Raw genomic sequence first — 16,489 nt, 5'->3', positions numbered from 1 at the left:
CATTTTGTAGATAATAAGACAAATTTTAAAAAGAGAAGCTCTTTCTCTATATAGAAGTTTATCAAACTAAGATGAGCTCCGAAGTGGTTTTTTCAGTTTCTGGGATGACTTGTGGGGCATGCTCAGCATCTATAACTAAAGCATTGTCTGAAACAGATGGTGTAAAGGATGCCTCTGTATCATTATTAATAGAGGAAGCAAAGGTAACATTTGATGATTCAAAGACTTCAATACAAGCTTTGAAAGAGGTAATTGAAGACTGCGGATTTGATGCTGACATAAAGAGTCATGTCAACAAAGCAGCTTTGGTAGCGTCTACCGCAATCGTAGACAGCTTGGAACGCAAGGATGCAACGGAAAAGCTTACTGATGTATTACAAAGCATGAAAGGAGTAAATCAAGTGTCTTTATTGATACCTGAAAGAGCTGTTACATGCTTACACAGCACACATGTGACTCTGGATTCAATCAAACGCAAGATAGAAGTATGTGGGTTTGAAGTACTATCTATCAATAGTAATGCTGAACAGAATGCTGATGCGGCTACGATTACCAAGTGCTCAATACAGGGTATGACATGTGCCGCATGTTCTTCTTCTATTACTAGAGCTTTGGAGGATATAAGTGGCGTGATAAGTTGTAATGTATCTTTAGTGTTAGAAGAAGCAGTAGTAAAGCACCGACATTCGGTAACCACAGATCAAATCAAAGATGCGATAGAAGACTGTGGTTTTGATTGTCAAGTCTTAAGCTCTGGTGCTGAAAATGATGATCAAGGGAAAGAGATGGATGAGGATGAAGTCAGTTTACAGATATTTGGAATATCAAATACTACAGACCTAGTCGAACTACAGTACAATATTGAGGCTCTAGTAAAAAGCTTAGATGGCGTGTCTCATTTCCAGCTTGCACTTAAAGGTAATTCATATGACTCTACCGAACCATTAGTTACGGAGTCTAATTCTTCAAATGTACAGGCGGTTCGTTCACAAGATAATCAAGAATTATACGAAGATGAAAATTTAATTGATGAATTGTCGGTAACATTCAACCCCCTGCGTTTAGGCATAAGGACTCTTGTTGACCAGCTAAATCAGATTGAAGAAGGAATATATTTTAGCATCGTGAACTCAATTGATCAGTCGTCAACCTCACAGTTGAGAATCCTATCTAGAGTAAAGGATATTCAATATTGGAAATCCAATACATGGAAAGCATTCCTCATTGGAATTCCTATTATGTTGATGTCTGCAACGCAAAATATGAAACTTTGGAGTAATATCATCATCTTTCCCGGCCTTTTCTTGGTTTCACTTTTACAATTATTGCTCACTTCAATTGTTCAATTCAAGCTAGGTTCGGTATTTTTAAAGAAGTTCCGACAATTCTTAGTGAATGGTGGAAAAAATGCCTCCATGGATGTGTTAGTGTACATTTCAACTTCGATATCGTTCATTTTTTCCGTTCTATCGATTGTCTTGAGTGTATGGTCTGGTCAGACTAAAAAGCCTCCTAAAGTCTTGTTTGACACGAATACAATGATAATTTTTTTTATCTCCTTTGGCAAATACTTGGAAAATAAAGCTAAAGGAGCAACATCAACTGCCTTGTCTAGATTGCTATCTTTGACACCAAGCACCTGTTTGATTGCTCTGGATGTCGACACATACGAAAAGGCAGTCAGATCTCAAAACGCCGAAAAAGACACAGTATTTGGAATTGCTGACTTTCCAACTCGTACGATCAGTATTGACTTGATTCAAACGAATGATATAGCGATTGTCTTACCTGGAGGAAAGATTCCTGCAGATGGTGTCATTATATACGGAGAATCTGATATCGATGAATCATTGTTAACCGGAGAACCACTTCCTGTCTTCAAAAAGGTAGGAAACTCTGTCATTGGTGGGTCATTAAACGGTAACAAGTTGATTCACATTAAAGTTTTAAGATCAGGAAAAAGGTCCCAGTTACAGCAAATTATTAATTTAGTGCGAGATTCACAAACCAATAGAGCACCAGTTCAAAGGTTTGCTGACTTCGTCGCCGCTAAATTCGTTCCTACTATTTTAGTATTATCTGTGATAACTTTTCTCTTCTGGATGCTTTTCTGTTACTCTGTTGACGATCTACCAAAAGCGTTTAAGATGGAAGACTATGGGAAGGCTTTTGTTTGCTTAAAGTTGTCAATATCCGTTATTGTCGTTGCTTGCCCGTGCGCATTAGGTTTGGCCGCACCCACTGCAATAATGGTGGGAACAGGAGTTGGTGCTTCGAACGGCGTCTTAATTAAAGGAGGCGATGTTTTGGAAAAGGCTAAGGATATCAATGTGATTTTGTTCGACAAAACTGGTACACTTACTACCGGTGATATGAAAATAAGTAATTCAAATCAAATACCTTCCAATAATTTGAACCATGCCGACTGGTGGAGTATGGTGGGATCTGTTGAAGCCAATTCAGACCACCCTGTAGGTAGGGCCATATCGAGAGGTGCTAAAGAAAAACTTGGATTAAATTTTGAAGAAGATACCTTTAAAGCTACTGTAAGTGAATTTAAGGTTTTCACAGGTTCAGGTGTGAGTGCTACAGTTGAATTGCATACGACTCAAATTGACAAGTTACATGTAAGCATAGGAAATGTCAAAATGCTTCGAGATATGTTTCCAGATTTGTATTTGGAATTCTTGAACCATTTTGTTGGGAATACAAGTGAGTCATCAAATACTATTGCTCATGTGGTAGTTAATGAAACATATGCTGGGTATATTGAATTATCTGATAGTCTCAAATCTGATGCTAAAGATGTTGTAAATTACTTGCGGTACCATGAACGTTATATTGTGGGTATGGTGACTGGTGATCATCAAAAGGCTGCTCTAAGAATATCTGAAGAGTTAGGAATTCCCTCTGGCAATGTTTTTAGTGAAGTTACTCCCATCGATAAGAATAAAATTATTAAGGATATGAAATTGAGATTTGGAAATCAAGGAAATATAGGTATAGCATTCGTCGGGGATGGCATCAATGATGCGCCAGCTTTGGCAGAGGCAGATATTGGTATGGCTATCAGCTCTGGAACTGATATTGCGATGGAGACAGCAGATATAGTGCTTCTTGGTGGTAATCAGTTTCGTTCAGACTTATTTGGAGTTCCTTTTGCATTGGATATCTCGAATGCTACTTTCAGAAGGGTCAAGGCGAATTTTGTTTGGGCGGCTTTGTACAATATGCTTATGCTTCCATTTGCTATGGGTTGTTTCATCCCCTTTAACATAATTTTGCCACCAATTGCAGCCAGTGCTGCAATGGCACTTAGCTCGGTAAGTGTTGTCGTAAGCTCTTTGCTTTTAAAATTTTGGAAACCTCCAGTAATCAAAGAAGACGTCTCAGCATTGGAAAGAAATATTGGACATGATGAGGTATCTAATTTTAGTCTTCAAAGCTCCACATTGTCTGAATTTAATTCGACAAAAAGAAACAACGACTTACGATTTAAGTTATTTAAAAAGATACGTGGCTCGATAAAAAGAGATCCTGGTTATGAATTAGTTCCTAATAATTAATTTTGCTGTTTATAGAATAATAATATTTATTATAAATTGTAATGTTATAATATATTTATGCTTATCTCATCGGGCTTATCAGTACATTTTAGTTCTGTCATTTCTCAACTTTTCGCAACAATTCGAAATAGTTAAGAGAAAAGGCGATTTACATTGAAAGTAAATGCAAATGGATTGGGTTTCAAACTCCAAAGAATACCAAATCTGATTAAGCAGCCTAAAGTAGTGTTGAATATTAAATGTTAAATGTGAAATCCTTTCCATGCTTATCGAGAGAGAACTACCCCATTTCATTCAAAATTAATCTGCAACTAATCAAAAGTTATGCTTGAGAGTAACCCATTTGCATAACTTAATGCCACATTCATCAAAATGTGGAGCTTCGTTTTTTTTTTATTTTTACATTCTTCTATACTTATAAAGCCAGTACGTACCCAGACATGTCACTAGAAGTCTACTCTCAGAGTTTAACAAAAACCTAAATGATGAAATTACAGTTTCTCTTGATTTTAACGACAGCATCCTTGAGCTTTGCAGCAGCAGTAACAAATGATGTCGATGGTAGCGTAGAGTCCATCCAAACCCTTACAGAACAAGGGGACCAAGATGACTTAAAAGGTAAAGGAGTAATGGAGTCTAGATGGAACCAAGTGCAGAGTAAGGGTATAAAAACCAAGGAATCGATTAAGGTTTTGAAGGATTGTATCGGGATCGTTGGACAGATTCAAAAACTTCAAAATCAAGAAGTAGAGGACCACGATGATCCTGATCAAGGAAGATTCTTTAAGGTAAAGAAAATTTATAATAAGACCAAAGACATTTTTGCCAGCAGCACGGGCCTTTTCAAGAGAGACTTGTTTGAAGACTTACTCGTCAAACTATTCAAAGCTTTGAAAAGGTCAGGTTTAGTTAATGCAGTGGTAAAGATGTCGCTCACCGATGACGAAGTAAGACCCGAAATTGTGAATGTCACAATTGATCTCTTAGAGGCCGATGTTATCCCTTGGGAGGAAATATTTCAGGCTCTCAAGGATTCGGGACTTGCAGTCGATGTCATAAAAAATTTGTTGACGGACCCGGAGACAAGAGAAGGTGCAGTTGAATTTACAGTGGAACTTATCAGAGAATTATTGACCTCAGAAGTCCTAACCGTTGATGAGCTTATGAAGGCTATTCCTGAAAGAAATAAGCCAACACCATCAGCTGCCCTGCCCCTACCGATAAGCAATTAATAGCACTTAACTACAAGTAATCATTAATTAATAATTAATAACAGAACTATTTTTTTTGTATTATTTAGACAAAGCAATCGATAAGCTTTGTTTGCATTGTTACACAAATAACCTCTTAAAAGTTAACATACATCAAAATGAAATTACACATTGTATTAATCAATTATAGAGTACTGATTTAACTTAGAACTAAACTAAAATCTCAAAGGTTGACTTACAAAGCCAACAAAGCACCGGCAGCCAAAGCAGCAGCACCTGCGACACCGTATTGAGCCTTACCAACTGCAGCACCTTCCCAGCTGGAAACGTTAGCAGGAGCAGATGAAACGGAAGATTCAGCTGGACAGTTAGTAACTTCAGGACCACATGAGGTGATGGTAGCTACTTCAGTAGAGAAGTCGGTCTCGGTGGTAGTTTCAGCCTTGACGACAACGGCAGCAGCAGCTAATAAAGCGATATTTAAGAATTGCATTTTTATTTGTATTTTAGCGAAGGAAGATAAGTGAGTTATTACTTAGTATAAAGAATAAAAAAGAAAAATAAATATTGGAGCTATGTCTCTTATATACTCATCTTTCCTGGCCCCCATTCAGTTCTGCTTAGATGATGTAGGGCGTATCCAAAATACTATCTTTACCTTCAGTGACGAAAATAGCATGGCCCACTTACTGAATTCGGTAACAAACATACCAAAAAAGGAAATTAACTTATCCCAGAACAGTGTGCGGCATCTAGCGACAGAAATTACAGTTTCCTTTTCCTGTTTCATGAGCAATCTAAGGGGTAGATTTGAGTATGAGCGCATACAAAGCAACAAGGATTGGTTAATCCTTAGGTCGGATCTGTTGCAACAATCGGGCATAACTAACGTCTTTTTGTTTGTTACGCCAGGGGAAGTCAGGATTTTCTTAGATTTTTCTCTTAACCGGGGATACTATAACCGAACTCAACTCGATTGCTTGTCGGCCAGTCCAGGATTTACCAAAGATTGCTGTGAGCTGCTGTATTTTACGCTTCTGCACCCTAGCTTACCCTCGATTATAGCATGATAGGAAATTGCAACTCCTGCAGTAGCAAGTGGCAGTTTTTACAGTAGCAATAACAACTTTTCCTGTCGTGGGAAAATGCTTCTAAGCATAAAAGTCGCGTTCAGTACGGAAAAATTTGTCACAGTTGGGGTGTGTGTCGGGCTATCTACGTTGCAAAGACAAAAAATCATGTCGAGTCGCGATTTTGCAGTTTTGCAGCTAGTGCATAAAGCAGATGAGAAGATTAAAACGAGTAATAATTGTAAAATATGTTATTCTTAACATCTATTAACACGCTACAAAAGATCTAGAACTCAGAACGTGGTGTGACATTTCTTCGAGAATACCAGCTCACGAAATCTTTAATCGAGGAACGTACTCGCCTGTTGTCCTTATTAGGTAATGCAACGTGAACTGTATTTATTAGTTTGTTCACTTCGCGGCTGCTGACATTTGGAAGACCATTGGCGACTCTAGATACCCAAGTAATCGCGATTTCTGCATCTGGTGCAACTAAAAGAAGTTTAAGGAGGAGCTCATTTGCATCCGGCTGGACATCGTTCGGAAACTTGAAGATAAGACCCTCTAATACAGATTTGAAAAGAAGTTGTCCGTTATCATCCATGAGTAAAAATTGTTTAACAGAAGCTTGGATATGATTCGGGTTTTCATCAAAGTAAGATATTGGAGGCGTTGGAAATCCCCATGAAACGAAGTCTATAAGAAAGTGCAAGCACGAGATAAGGGCATCAAATTCAGTCACTGTATTCAAGGTTAAAACGCTCGCCGTGAGAGTGGATTTCAATACATCTAAGTTCGAAATCAAATCAAACGGAAAAAACATGAGTAGGTCATTCATCATTCTAAAGAAATCTTCAACGACATCTGGCAAGTCGTTGGGATTGCAATTCGAATTTAAAAGATCATAGAATAAAGAACATTGTGAAAGGCCAAATTGATATACAGCCTTCTTTGTATCATCATTAGCGTATTCATCTCCAAACTCTCTTATCAAAATCCCCGAGACCCATAAGAAACACCCATACCTAGTCTCTTTGAAACCTTCATGTAGAACATTTGCTATATCTGGCAAAACGGGACTTAGATAAGTGCTGAATGATTGAATTGCACATTTGATCAATTTTGAAATCCTTTCACTAACTTTTAATGACTTACCGAACTTTGAAAGCAAATCATGAGCTGTTAACCAAACCTTCTCAATAAAGAAGCTTGCAATCGGATATTGAGGTTTCTCAAATTCAGAGCATCTTAATACACGGACAAACGTCGATACAACTTCAATTTGGTCTGCTATATTAATGTTTGTGGCTTCATCATTTGCATCATTATTCTTTAAAAGATTGTTTAGTAACTCCATTGTGGGTGCCAAAAACATTTCTGTGGCTTTGAACATATTCTCAGATGGTATTTTTTTGATGACATGTGCTATACCATCCGCTAATTCATAAGTCGACTCAATATCCAATTGATTCTTTATTTGACCATAGAGCATGTATAGTTGTTCCAAGTAGTTAACCAATAATTCGGAACAATCTTGGCAGAAGTACATTAAGGCGTGTGATGCAGCAACTATAATATCATTACTGCTCTCCAAATCAGGTAATTGAAAGCCCTTGATAATATAGTTCAACTGCGGTTCCAAAAATTCAGGATTCTTTGAAGTCCATTCAGTGTAACGGCCCAACACCAAAGTTGCAGCATACCTAACTTTAGGGTGCTCAGGTAATTGAAATAAGACCTTCATAATTACAGGTAGAATAGAATTTTCCTTCAAAGGTACCTCTTTCGCCATGGCTCTCATAGCAAATAACGGCGCTTCGATGTATTGCCATTTGGCATCTTGAGACGATGTAGAAAGAATGTGCTGTACTTGTGAAAAAGGTACTTCTAACGATTTTCTTGCACCCGCGACAGCACAGCAGTCTTTCAAAACATCTCCCATTTCATATCTGAATTCCTTGAATTTGTCCTCCTGTTCCTTATCTCCATCAAATAAGTTGTCATCTGCATAATCGATTGGGTAGGTCAAATGTTTTACGATTACCGCTATCAAATCAAGATAAATTTGCAGAAACTCCAACTTGGGTTCTTGAAACTTAGGTAAGACAATAATCTGTTTTAAAAGATACCAAAAATAAAAGGTGTATTTTACAACATCTAAGTCCTCTTCATATTTAGAGCATTCCAACAATATCGAAACTAATGGCTTAAAATGCAGAGGATTTTTAGCAATCAACACGTGCCAAGCTTCACCTGCTTCCACATATAGCCTAGTGAGGCTGCTGAAAGTCTCTGGATCTTCCAACTTTTCTTTATTCAAGCTCATATATCCATGAAGTTGTAATATTTGTTGATATAATGCATCTATTAATTCGTAGTTTTCGAGGTCCCTCGTTTCCCTCATGATGGTACACAAGCACTCAATTGATTGATCAAACGTCTCTTCAACTGTCAAAGACTGAAATATTAATGTGGTCAACGAGTTGACATGCAATATGCTTTCGATGGGACATTCTTTGATCCAACTATTCAAACAGCCTAAAATGTAGGAGTTTAAATTCGCACTTGAATTTTTATCCGCAAGGTTTTTCAAAATGAGTAGTACGCGATCTACATTATCGCTTATAAGTTGCTTTGTCCTTGCATTGAACTCCTCGTCAGTCAACGAAGTTTTCTTCACGTCAGACAACTCTTCAGGTAAGATCTTGAAAAAATCAAGCAAGCATACGATGTGAATCTCATTTGAAGAAAGCTTCGATATGATCTCATCCATTGCGTTTGACCATGAAAGATATTGAAGTGCAAGTTGCGATAACGAGATACAGAGCTGAGTTCTAATAAGCCTATCGGTCTGGTTAGGATACCGCAAAATCAACTCGATCAACGAGTTCTTCAATTGTACGTAGCTTGATTCAGGCAACTGTGGTAGGTCATAAGTGATTTTTGAGCGTAACGTTTGTGCTCCAAATAACTTGATTTGTAAGTTAGAATCCTCTAACAATGAATCGAACGTAGTCCATGCTTCTTGTGATTTCTGATACGATTCCAAAAAGTTTGTGGCTTGCTTCTTTTCAGCTTGAGGCGCATTGGAATACATTATTCCTAGCGCCTGTTTTACCTGAGCTATATGTTCTTCGCCAGACATCACTATTCAATACAATCTTTGTTAAGCTTAACGCCCTCTATTTGCGGGCCTACTGTTGTTCTAGGTAATGACATAGAATTTTCATGATTCTCGCCTTCATACACGACTCATGTGATTTATTTATGTACAGGCATATTTTGGAACGAGTCAAGAGATTAAGAGTAAACATAGTAGGAAGGTAGAGAAATGAGAAAAATGAAGCAATTCTTCTTCAGTAAATTTACCTTCTTTGGATATATCCACCATCCTTAGACTATGCTTAAGATTAAAGTTCACAATCCTCTACTCTTTTCTTTGAATAGAGTGGGAAAAGTGGATGCAAATAAAGACCGTTAATACACGTGAATTCAGAAATTGTGCCGCTTCAATATTTCAGAGTCGAAAAAGTTCTTTGTTTATTGTCAATAAAAATATCAGGATCAATAAATTAAGAGAGACGTTAAAAAACCGGTGGGAGGTACCTTAAAGTCATAATAAGATATCTTATTGAGAGTATAATGTCCAAGCCAATCGTTATTTCCGGACCCTCAGGGAGCGGGAAATCCACAATGTTGAAGAAATTGTTTGCTGAAATACCAGATAAATTTGGGTTTTCCGTTTCAAACACCACTAGACAACCAAGAAAAGGGGAAGTTGATGGAGTAGACTACCATTTTCTCACTGTAGATGAATTCAAAAAGGCAATCGAGGAGAAAAAATTTATCGAATGGGCTCAGTTCTCTGGAAACTATTATGGAACGACCTTCAAGGCCGTAGAAGACGTCAGGAAAAAGGGCAAAACTTGTTTGCTTGATATCGATATGCAAGGTGTTAAATCAGTGAAAAACTCGCATCTAGATGCTAGATATTTATTCTTGAGTCCTCCCTCACTCGAAATCTTAAGACAAAGGCTCGAAGGGAGAGGAACCGAGACTCCAGAGTCGATAGAAAAAAGATTAGCAGCAGCCAAAGCTGAGATGGAATACGCTGAGACTGGCGCACATGAAAAAATAATCGTCAATGACGATTTAGACACAGCATACAAACAATTTAAACAGTTCGTACTTGAACAAAAATAAATATGAAATAAACATCGACAACTGAAGTGTTCCGAGTCAAAGAAGTAATTTTTCTTGCCAGATTAAACGTTTTAGCTCTAGAGCTTACAGCCACGCTTGTCAATTTCCTCATCCTGTCTTATCCTCCTCAGCTTTAAAGACGCGTCATTTGTAAGTTATAAAATGGAAGTAAATGGTATCGTACCACTGCTTCTACCTGTGTGAATTAGTGTGACATGCATTTTCTGTAGTTATTGGCTTTGATGTATGTTTCGTAAGATATTCTTGATTCCAGGTCAATTGAATCAGGTGACTGCAATATTGAGCTGTAATTTCTAAATGAGATCTCGATCAGTCGGCTTCTTATATAATTAGAGCTCAATCAAAATGAGTACAAAACTTCCTTCGTCCTTTGATGGACCTAGCGATGATGAAAAGTAAGTATGAAGTCAAAAGGTCTTTCTTAAAAGGGCGGCATTCACTAACTGATAAAAGTGAAATGGATCTCATCCAAAAGATGATATTCAAATGTAAGCAGCAACCACTTGTTCCTCTTGGGGCTCTAGCAACAACGGGAGCCATTATCATGGCTACGAGATCAATTAAAAGAAGAGATAGGATTAAGACCCAACTTTACTTCCGTTATAGAATTGGATTTCAACTCTTAACACTTATTGCATTGGTAGCAGGAGGTCTCGCCTTCCAAGTTGAGTCGGAGCAACAGAAGAAGACAAGAGAAGACAAGTTGAGGGAGAAGGCTAAGCTAAGAGAGCTGATTTGGATTGAAGAGTTGGAGCGCAGAGATGCAGAAATTCAAGCTAGGAAGAAGAGGATTCAAGATGCAAAGGAAGAATTAATTAATGCAGCAAAGGATGGCTTCGAGAAAGAGAAAAAAAACGTCGAGGAGGATGCCAAAAAACTCAAAGACTCCTTTAAAGGTTCAGGCAATAAGTAACGTTAACTAAATCGTTTATATTATTGTCTTCTTCTGCCCGACTTGTAAATAGCTAATTAAGTAGTATATGATAATCTGCTCTCATTCGGAATTTCAATCACTCCCTGTAACCATTTAAATAAAATCTAATCTTCTTACAAGCTGCTTATCACCTAATAATTGTACATTAGTCTATCTCATACAGATATAAATGATCACTAAAAAAAAGAAAGAAACTCTAGTTGGAACTTTTGTGTTGATCCCATTTAACTTCGATTAAGGCCGCTTTATTAGTTGTCTGAGCCACTGAGATTGTAATCTTTAAAGAAAGAATAAATATCTTCCATCATATCCGTTATTCCGTGACTTTCGCTTGGGTCTACGATTACGGTTGATGCACTCGTATTTGAGTATATAGCTTGAATAGTAGATTGAATCTTTATTAGGCCCTCTTTGGATACCAAATCACTCAATACTTTAATCAAAGTTGGTGAAAAGTCGCAGTACCACCTATGATTCCAAACAAGTAATTTAATGCAGCTCTCTAATAACTTTTCATTCAAGAGATTATTGTATTTGATGAAATTATGAGTGAATGTAATACCACTTACAGAAGTTGAAGATGCATTAGATGAGTTGTTGTATAATAATTTATTTCTTTCCATTTGATGATACTTTAATAGTTCCCACTGTGACCTAGCAGAAAATCTCCCGCTCAAAGCATTCGAAAATGCAATCGATCCTTCTTTAAAATGCTTCAATCTATTGGCAATTAATCCTAAAATTTCCCACTCCAATGTTGACTTTTTGTACTCCATTTGTTGAGCTTGGAAATGAACATACTCCGCCTGCCACATAGTATATGCTCTCAAGTCCTCATAAAGTAGCATAAACAAGTTGTCTAGCCACCTTTCACACAATCTCTTTTTTCTGAACTCATCTTCTAGAGAGCTGTCTTCATCAGCATTATCTCGTTTCGGTGATTTAAGTGCCTTAGTCGAAGACGCATCATTTTCACTAGCTTGAGCAGTCAATGTTTCTCCATTATTAGTTGAGGTGTCTGAATCTTTAACATGTCCATTTTGTGTCGGGCCCTTGTCTTTTCGGTATTCTTCTTCCATAACAAAAACTTTAGCCCTATATTTCAACAACGATTCCCAGCCAGTCTTGAGAGCAATTTCGGTTAGCAAATCATATGCCATAGCGAATGTAGATTTCAAATTTGCAGCAGGTAAGTTACTTAATTGGGGATCCAAATTTCTTTGCTCATATGCGATTTCATTGCTTTGCAAATTAGAAACTTCATTAAGGGTCACGTCCATTGGTGATGGCAAATGTAAATCTTCGTTTCCTCCTCTCAAGGGGACAATTCTTCGCAAAACGTATTTTTCCTTGTGAGAATTCATAGGACAAGAATTCAAAGTCAACAATGCATTTTCAAAATCCCCCAATTTTGTATAAACCGCTACAAGCTTCGACCATGTTTTGAAATCCGAAGGAGAAGACTTAACTGCCTGCTTTACCAAATCCAAAGCAAGGTCATACCTCTTTTTATCAATACAAAATTGGGCTTGTAATAGTAACAAATCTGCATCTCGCTTATGATTTTTAATCCCTTCATTCATAATTTGAACAGCTTCTATTTCTTCGTCTTTCAACAAATAAACCTGGGCAATTAAGGTGACTACACTTGGCTCTTCCTTTTCTAAGTTTCCTAATACTTCTAAGGCTCTCTCATAATGTTGGGTAAGCTTCACAACCTTTAAAAAGCCATCCACTAGATAATTAGAAATCAAGGTGGGTTGGGGAATCTCAACTCCGCAGCCTAGTTTGGGTCCATCGAAGAACAATTTCTCAAAGCCTTGCATAAACGACTCTAAGTCTTCTTTAGAAGACGTTCCATTACTGAATGGATTAAGTTTTCTAACTTCAACTAAGCCCCCTGCTTTATTCACATCATCTTCGTCAGAATCGATCATTGATCTAATTATGGAACTGACAAAAGTCTCTAACCAAAACTTTTCAAGCTCTTCACTGCTGATCTTGTCATGGATCAATTGACCATCTTGGTCTACAACTGTGCTTTCAAACTTACCAGGAATATGAACAGTCACTCTCATATCAACTTTTGAAAATGCATTATAGGAACAGTATGTTAGTTGAGGTACCTTCCAGTGCTTTTTTTCTCCGAACCAATATTGAGATTTCGAAGTAATCAAGTATGCAATTCCTTGGAGTTGTGCAGCTATTGAAGCTGAGTTTGATGTGTTAACTCCGGTGAAATATAGAAATGTTCCAATTTCAGAATTTTTCTTCGATGTTGTCAATTGCTTATAAATGTTGCAAAGATCAGCAGGCCCCAAGTCTACAATTGCATGCAATCGACTTGTTCTTTCTACTAAAGATGAACCAAGATATTCTTCTTTAGCCCTAGATGAAAATGTTAGTACATCGTGCATAATAAAGCGTCCCTTCACGGCGCTGAATGGCGTCAATCAAGCTACTTACTCTGGAATGGAAGACACAGTAGGTTGAAGCATATTCAATTGATTCGATTATTAACCAGCTGTCTAATAATCCTTTTATTGAATCTTAATTCTTGTGATAAAATCTCGGTCATAGTCTGGCCAAGTAACAGGCAGTGTAAACTTTGAGATTCGACACAAAAAGCTCAAGCTTACATAAGCTCGAATGTGACAGAGTAGTCTGTTAAAATGACAATACTGATCATTTAAAGAGTGAATAAGATAGAGAATTAAGCTCTCATAGCATGTATTGAGATTCTGTTATACATATTGTTGTTTTTTTTTCTTTCAACAGTGGGAAAGTGATTAGTGAGTGTACATCATAAAATTCTCGTTATATTGGATCTTTGTCTGCTTTTAGATATTAAACTTTATGTCTCTTGCTCTGGCTGTCACGGTATTCCTCTACATCGATATCATTCTCGTCTTCAATATTTTCCCAATCTCTAGCCGTCAAGCAGTACTTTTCAGGCGGTAAGTTTAAACCCCACTTTGGAATCACTGGTGGAAGGGGCTTTGAGTTCCTTTCATGTGCCAATTCCAACATAAGCTCCTTTGGAGGTACTGGTTTGAACTGATAGTTTGTTCTAGCTGCAATGGCCAACCTGATATCATCAGTATTAACAGTAGTATTTGCAGTTGAGTTTAAGTTTGTGTTTGCGTTGATTGTCTTAGTATGGTCACTATAAACTAGAGCATCTTTTAAAACAGATGTGGTATATCCTTTATCTTTCGTTAGTATGTCGCTCTGTAGTCCTTTGCAAACATTCAATGTAGCTTTTTCTTGAAATCATACTCACTGTGCGCAAAATCCATCAACTGGAGTGGGACATGATCTTGGTAGTTTTGAATGCCTTGTGTGGCAAATATTAGATGCAATAGTCTGACATCCCTTGGCACTGCATTATTTTGTGCAGAGTTGTTTTCATTCGACTCTGTGTTGCTATCAGGTTGGTTCGAAGTGCTCATTATCTTCCCAAATTTTGAAGAATCCAGCCGTTAAGTGCTTTCCAGCGTTAATTATAGATCTTGAAATTATCGTGGTGCTCCCAGAGATTTATTATTATCACTAAACGAAAAAGTGTATCAAAAGGTGGGTTTGGACAATCTCACAATTTTTATGAAAATTATCAAACATCTTGTTTCGCACGTCTTTAATACAATTAGTCTACTCCTTGATTGATATCGGAAATATCATGCTGAAAAATAGAGAGAAAGAATCAAGGGTGACAGAGAGACCAGAAGATTTAGAAGTGGCGCCCCCTGCTGAAAAGTACAATTTGATAGAGCCTTTCGACATCTTTACTGGCCAAGAGAACGATAAGAAAAATGTTCTCTTAATTTTAAATCAAGCAATCAAAAACATTGACTTGCGAAAACTATGGAAATCATCTCGATTATGCATATGCGCTGATGGTGGAGCCAATAGGTTATACGACTACTTTACCAACGATGAAGAAAGAAAACAATTCATTCCTCAATTTATAGTAGGGGACTGTGATTCTCTCAGAGATAAGACAGAAATATATTACCAAGAGAAGGGCACGGTGATAATAAAACAAGCCACACAATATTCTACGGACTATATGAAAGCCATTGACTTGATCAAGTTATATTTTTATTCTGACAACCTGCGAAGTAAGCTTTATGAGTTACCCCGAGACTCTTATGATGGTCTATCAGAGCTAGTCGATGATTTGTCTGTCGATTCTCAAAAGGGACCTAAAATTAAAGTTCATATTCTCGGAGCTGTTGGGGGTAGATTTGATCAAACTATTCATTCGTTCAATCAGCTATACAGAATGAAAAGCTCAGACCCATTTTTGCAGCAAATCTTTATCACAGAAACCGACTTCATATTCTTGCTAAGCAAGGGTATCAATTATATAACTTATCCCAGTAAATCCTCATTCTCGAATTCAAAGACTCCTATATGTGGGTTACTTCCTATAGGAACATCCACCACACGTTTGACCACTTTTGGGTTAAAATATGATATTGAAAACTGGGAGTCAAGTATGAAGACACAAGTCAGTTCGAGTAACGCACTATGTGGAACTACGGGTGTTGTCATACTGACTACAGATGATATTTGCTTTAACATTGCCGTGGATTATTTCCAAGAAACCAGGTAATCTTTGAATAGAACACGGATTATGTAATAGATTACAAACATTTGAAAATTCTTTCGTTCACTTGCATTAGATTTAACATTAAAATAACCTTAATAGATTTCATTCCTGTCTTTTTTGCCGAATGTCTTATTGAAGAATATGTTTAGTTTAGGATTAGCGGTAAGAATACGGACACCATATAGGAGGGTCCTTTCCACAATATTTCGCAATCCTTTTGCGGGATATTTTCCCTCATTCGGACCACAGTTTCAGCAATTGCCTGTTATTCGTCATTCACTGTCAGCATTTCCAGCATTATCAACGGATAGACCTTATAGACCGTACATGGAGCTTCCTTTTGTCAAATTTCATGAGGACATAGACACAGCTTTTGATTTTGTCAAAAAAGATGACCTCGATCATGATAGAACTTTATATGCTGATTCTGTTTTAAGAAAGAGAAGGTTGAAAATGAAAAAGCATAAATTGAGAAAGAGAAGAAGAGCCCAAAGATCATTAAAGAAAAGGTTGGGTAAATTATGAAAATACGGAAGAAATGGCAATCATACTAGAATAAATTAGTGAGTTAGATTACCACCAGATATTGGCTCATGGGTGTTTATTTCTAATACTATTCTATGCGAGCTATGAAGAGAATCGTTTAATTAAATTGAAAGATTAAATTGTACATAGTTAAACTTGAGTTTGTTCCACTCAGCGTTCGATATACATAAAGAGCACCATTTTCCCTGAAGCCAGAGACGACGTACTTATTTGATGTAATAGTTTATATAATGTAATTCAGTCTTCCAAAGATATTGTCTTTGAGGTTGAACTTAAACTGTTCTTGTATTATATCGATTCGGGGAAGACATGTATATAGAAAT

At 37.2% G+C, this 16,489-nt stretch overlaps 11 protein-coding genes across 11 annotated transcripts; 7 read left to right on the top strand and 4 right to left on the bottom strand.

The window, feature by feature from the left end:
• Nucleotides 1-71: 71 nt before the first annotated feature.
• Nucleotides 72-3,566, top strand: CCC2 (Cu(2+)-transporting P-type ATPase; the record flags this gene model as incomplete). The annotated part of the gene is made up of 1 exon (XM_062956894.1): nt 72-3,566. The coding sequence occupies one exon, from the start codon at nt 72-74 to the stop codon at nt 3,564-3,566; it is 3,495 nt and encodes a 1,164-aa protein (XP_062807790.1).
• A 485-nt stretch (nt 3,567-4,051) lies between these two features.
• PRCAT00000965001 (uncharacterized protein) lies at nt 4,052-4,798 on the top strand (the record flags this gene model as incomplete). The annotated part of the gene is made up of 1 exon (XM_062956893.1): nt 4,052-4,798. The coding sequence occupies one exon, from the start codon at nt 4,052-4,054 to the stop codon at nt 4,796-4,798; it is 747 nt and encodes a 248-aa protein (XP_062807789.1).
• Nucleotides 4,799-5,012: 214 nt separating this feature from the next.
• PGA58 (Pga58p) lies at nt 5,013-5,270 on the bottom strand (the record flags this gene model as incomplete). Its single annotated transcript, XM_062956892.1, has 1 exon — nt 5,013-5,270. The coding sequence occupies one exon, from the start codon at nt 5,268-5,270 to the stop codon at nt 5,013-5,015; it is 258 nt and encodes an 85-aa protein (XP_062807788.1).
• An 82-nt stretch (nt 5,271-5,352) lies between these two features.
• Nucleotides 5,353-5,847, top strand: PRCAT00000963001 (uncharacterized protein; the record flags this gene model as incomplete). The annotated part of the gene is made up of 1 exon (XM_062956891.1): nt 5,353-5,847. The coding sequence occupies one exon, from the start codon at nt 5,353-5,355 to the stop codon at nt 5,845-5,847; it is 495 nt and encodes a 164-aa protein (XP_062807787.1).
• A 286-nt stretch (nt 5,848-6,133) lies between these two features.
• Nucleotides 6,134-8,992, bottom strand: MTR10 (Mtr10p; the record flags this gene model as incomplete). Its single annotated transcript, XM_062956890.1, has 1 exon — nt 6,134-8,992. The coding sequence occupies one exon, from the start codon at nt 8,990-8,992 to the stop codon at nt 6,134-6,136; it is 2,859 nt and encodes a 952-aa protein (XP_062807786.1).
• Nucleotides 8,993-9,489: 497 nt separating this feature from the next.
• On the top strand, nt 9,490-10,050 carry GUK1 (guanylate kinase; the record flags this gene model as incomplete). The annotated part of the gene is made up of 1 exon (XM_062956888.1): nt 9,490-10,050. The coding sequence occupies one exon, from the start codon at nt 9,490-9,492 to the stop codon at nt 10,048-10,050; it is 561 nt and encodes a 186-aa protein (XP_062807785.1).
• A 366-nt stretch (nt 10,051-10,416) lies between these two features.
• On the top strand, nt 10,417-10,984 carry PRCAT00000960001 (uncharacterized protein; the record flags this gene model as incomplete). The annotated part of the gene is made up of 2 exons (XM_062956887.1): nt 10,417-10,466; nt 10,525-10,984. The coding sequence occupies 2 exons, from the start codon at nt 10,417-10,419 to the stop codon at nt 10,982-10,984; spliced, it is 510 nt and encodes a 169-aa protein (XP_062807784.1).
• A 269-nt stretch (nt 10,985-11,253) lies between these two features.
• Nucleotides 11,254-13,503, bottom strand: BUD7 (exomer complex subunit; the record flags this gene model as incomplete). The annotated part of the gene is made up of 2 exons (XM_062956886.1): nt 11,254-13,393; nt 13,472-13,503. The coding sequence occupies 2 exons, from the start codon at nt 13,501-13,503 to the stop codon at nt 11,254-11,256; spliced, it is 2,172 nt and encodes a 723-aa protein (XP_062807783.1).
• A 349-nt stretch (nt 13,504-13,852) lies between these two features.
• Nucleotides 13,853-14,457, bottom strand: PRCAT00000958001 (chromatin modification protein; the record flags this gene model as incomplete). The annotated part of the gene is made up of 2 exons (XM_062956885.1): nt 13,853-14,211; nt 14,289-14,457. 2 exons carry the CDS (start codon nt 14,455-14,457, stop codon nt 13,853-13,855), a joined length of 528 nt encoding a protein of 175 aa, XP_062807782.1.
• A 227-nt stretch (nt 14,458-14,684) lies between these two features.
• Nucleotides 14,685-15,623, top strand: PRCAT00000957001 (thiamine diphosphokinase; the record flags this gene model as incomplete). Its single annotated transcript, XM_062956884.1, has 1 exon — nt 14,685-15,623. One exon carries the CDS (start codon nt 14,685-14,687, stop codon nt 15,621-15,623), a length of 939 nt encoding a protein of 312 aa, XP_062807781.1.
• A 138-nt stretch (nt 15,624-15,761) lies between these two features.
• On the top strand, nt 15,762-16,145 carry PRCAT00000956001 (mitochondrial 37S ribosomal protein mS38; the record flags this gene model as incomplete). The annotated part of the gene is made up of 1 exon (XM_062956883.1): nt 15,762-16,145. One exon carries the CDS (start codon nt 15,762-15,764, stop codon nt 16,143-16,145), a length of 384 nt encoding a protein of 127 aa, XP_062807780.1.
• Between the last annotated feature and the right edge of the window lie 344 nt (nt 16,146-16,489).

Source organism: Priceomyces carsonii (assembly GCF_900007245.1).
Source record: "Priceomyces carsonii strain CBS4050 genome assembly, scaffold: Debaryomyces_carsonii_scaffold_1, whole genome shotgun sequence".
Lineage (NCBI taxonomy): Eukaryota > Fungi > Ascomycota > Pichiomycetes > Serinales > Debaryomycetaceae > Priceomyces > Priceomyces carsonii.
Note: the sequence above shows the minus strand (reverse complement) of the source record. Positions and strands in the feature narration are given on the sequence as shown.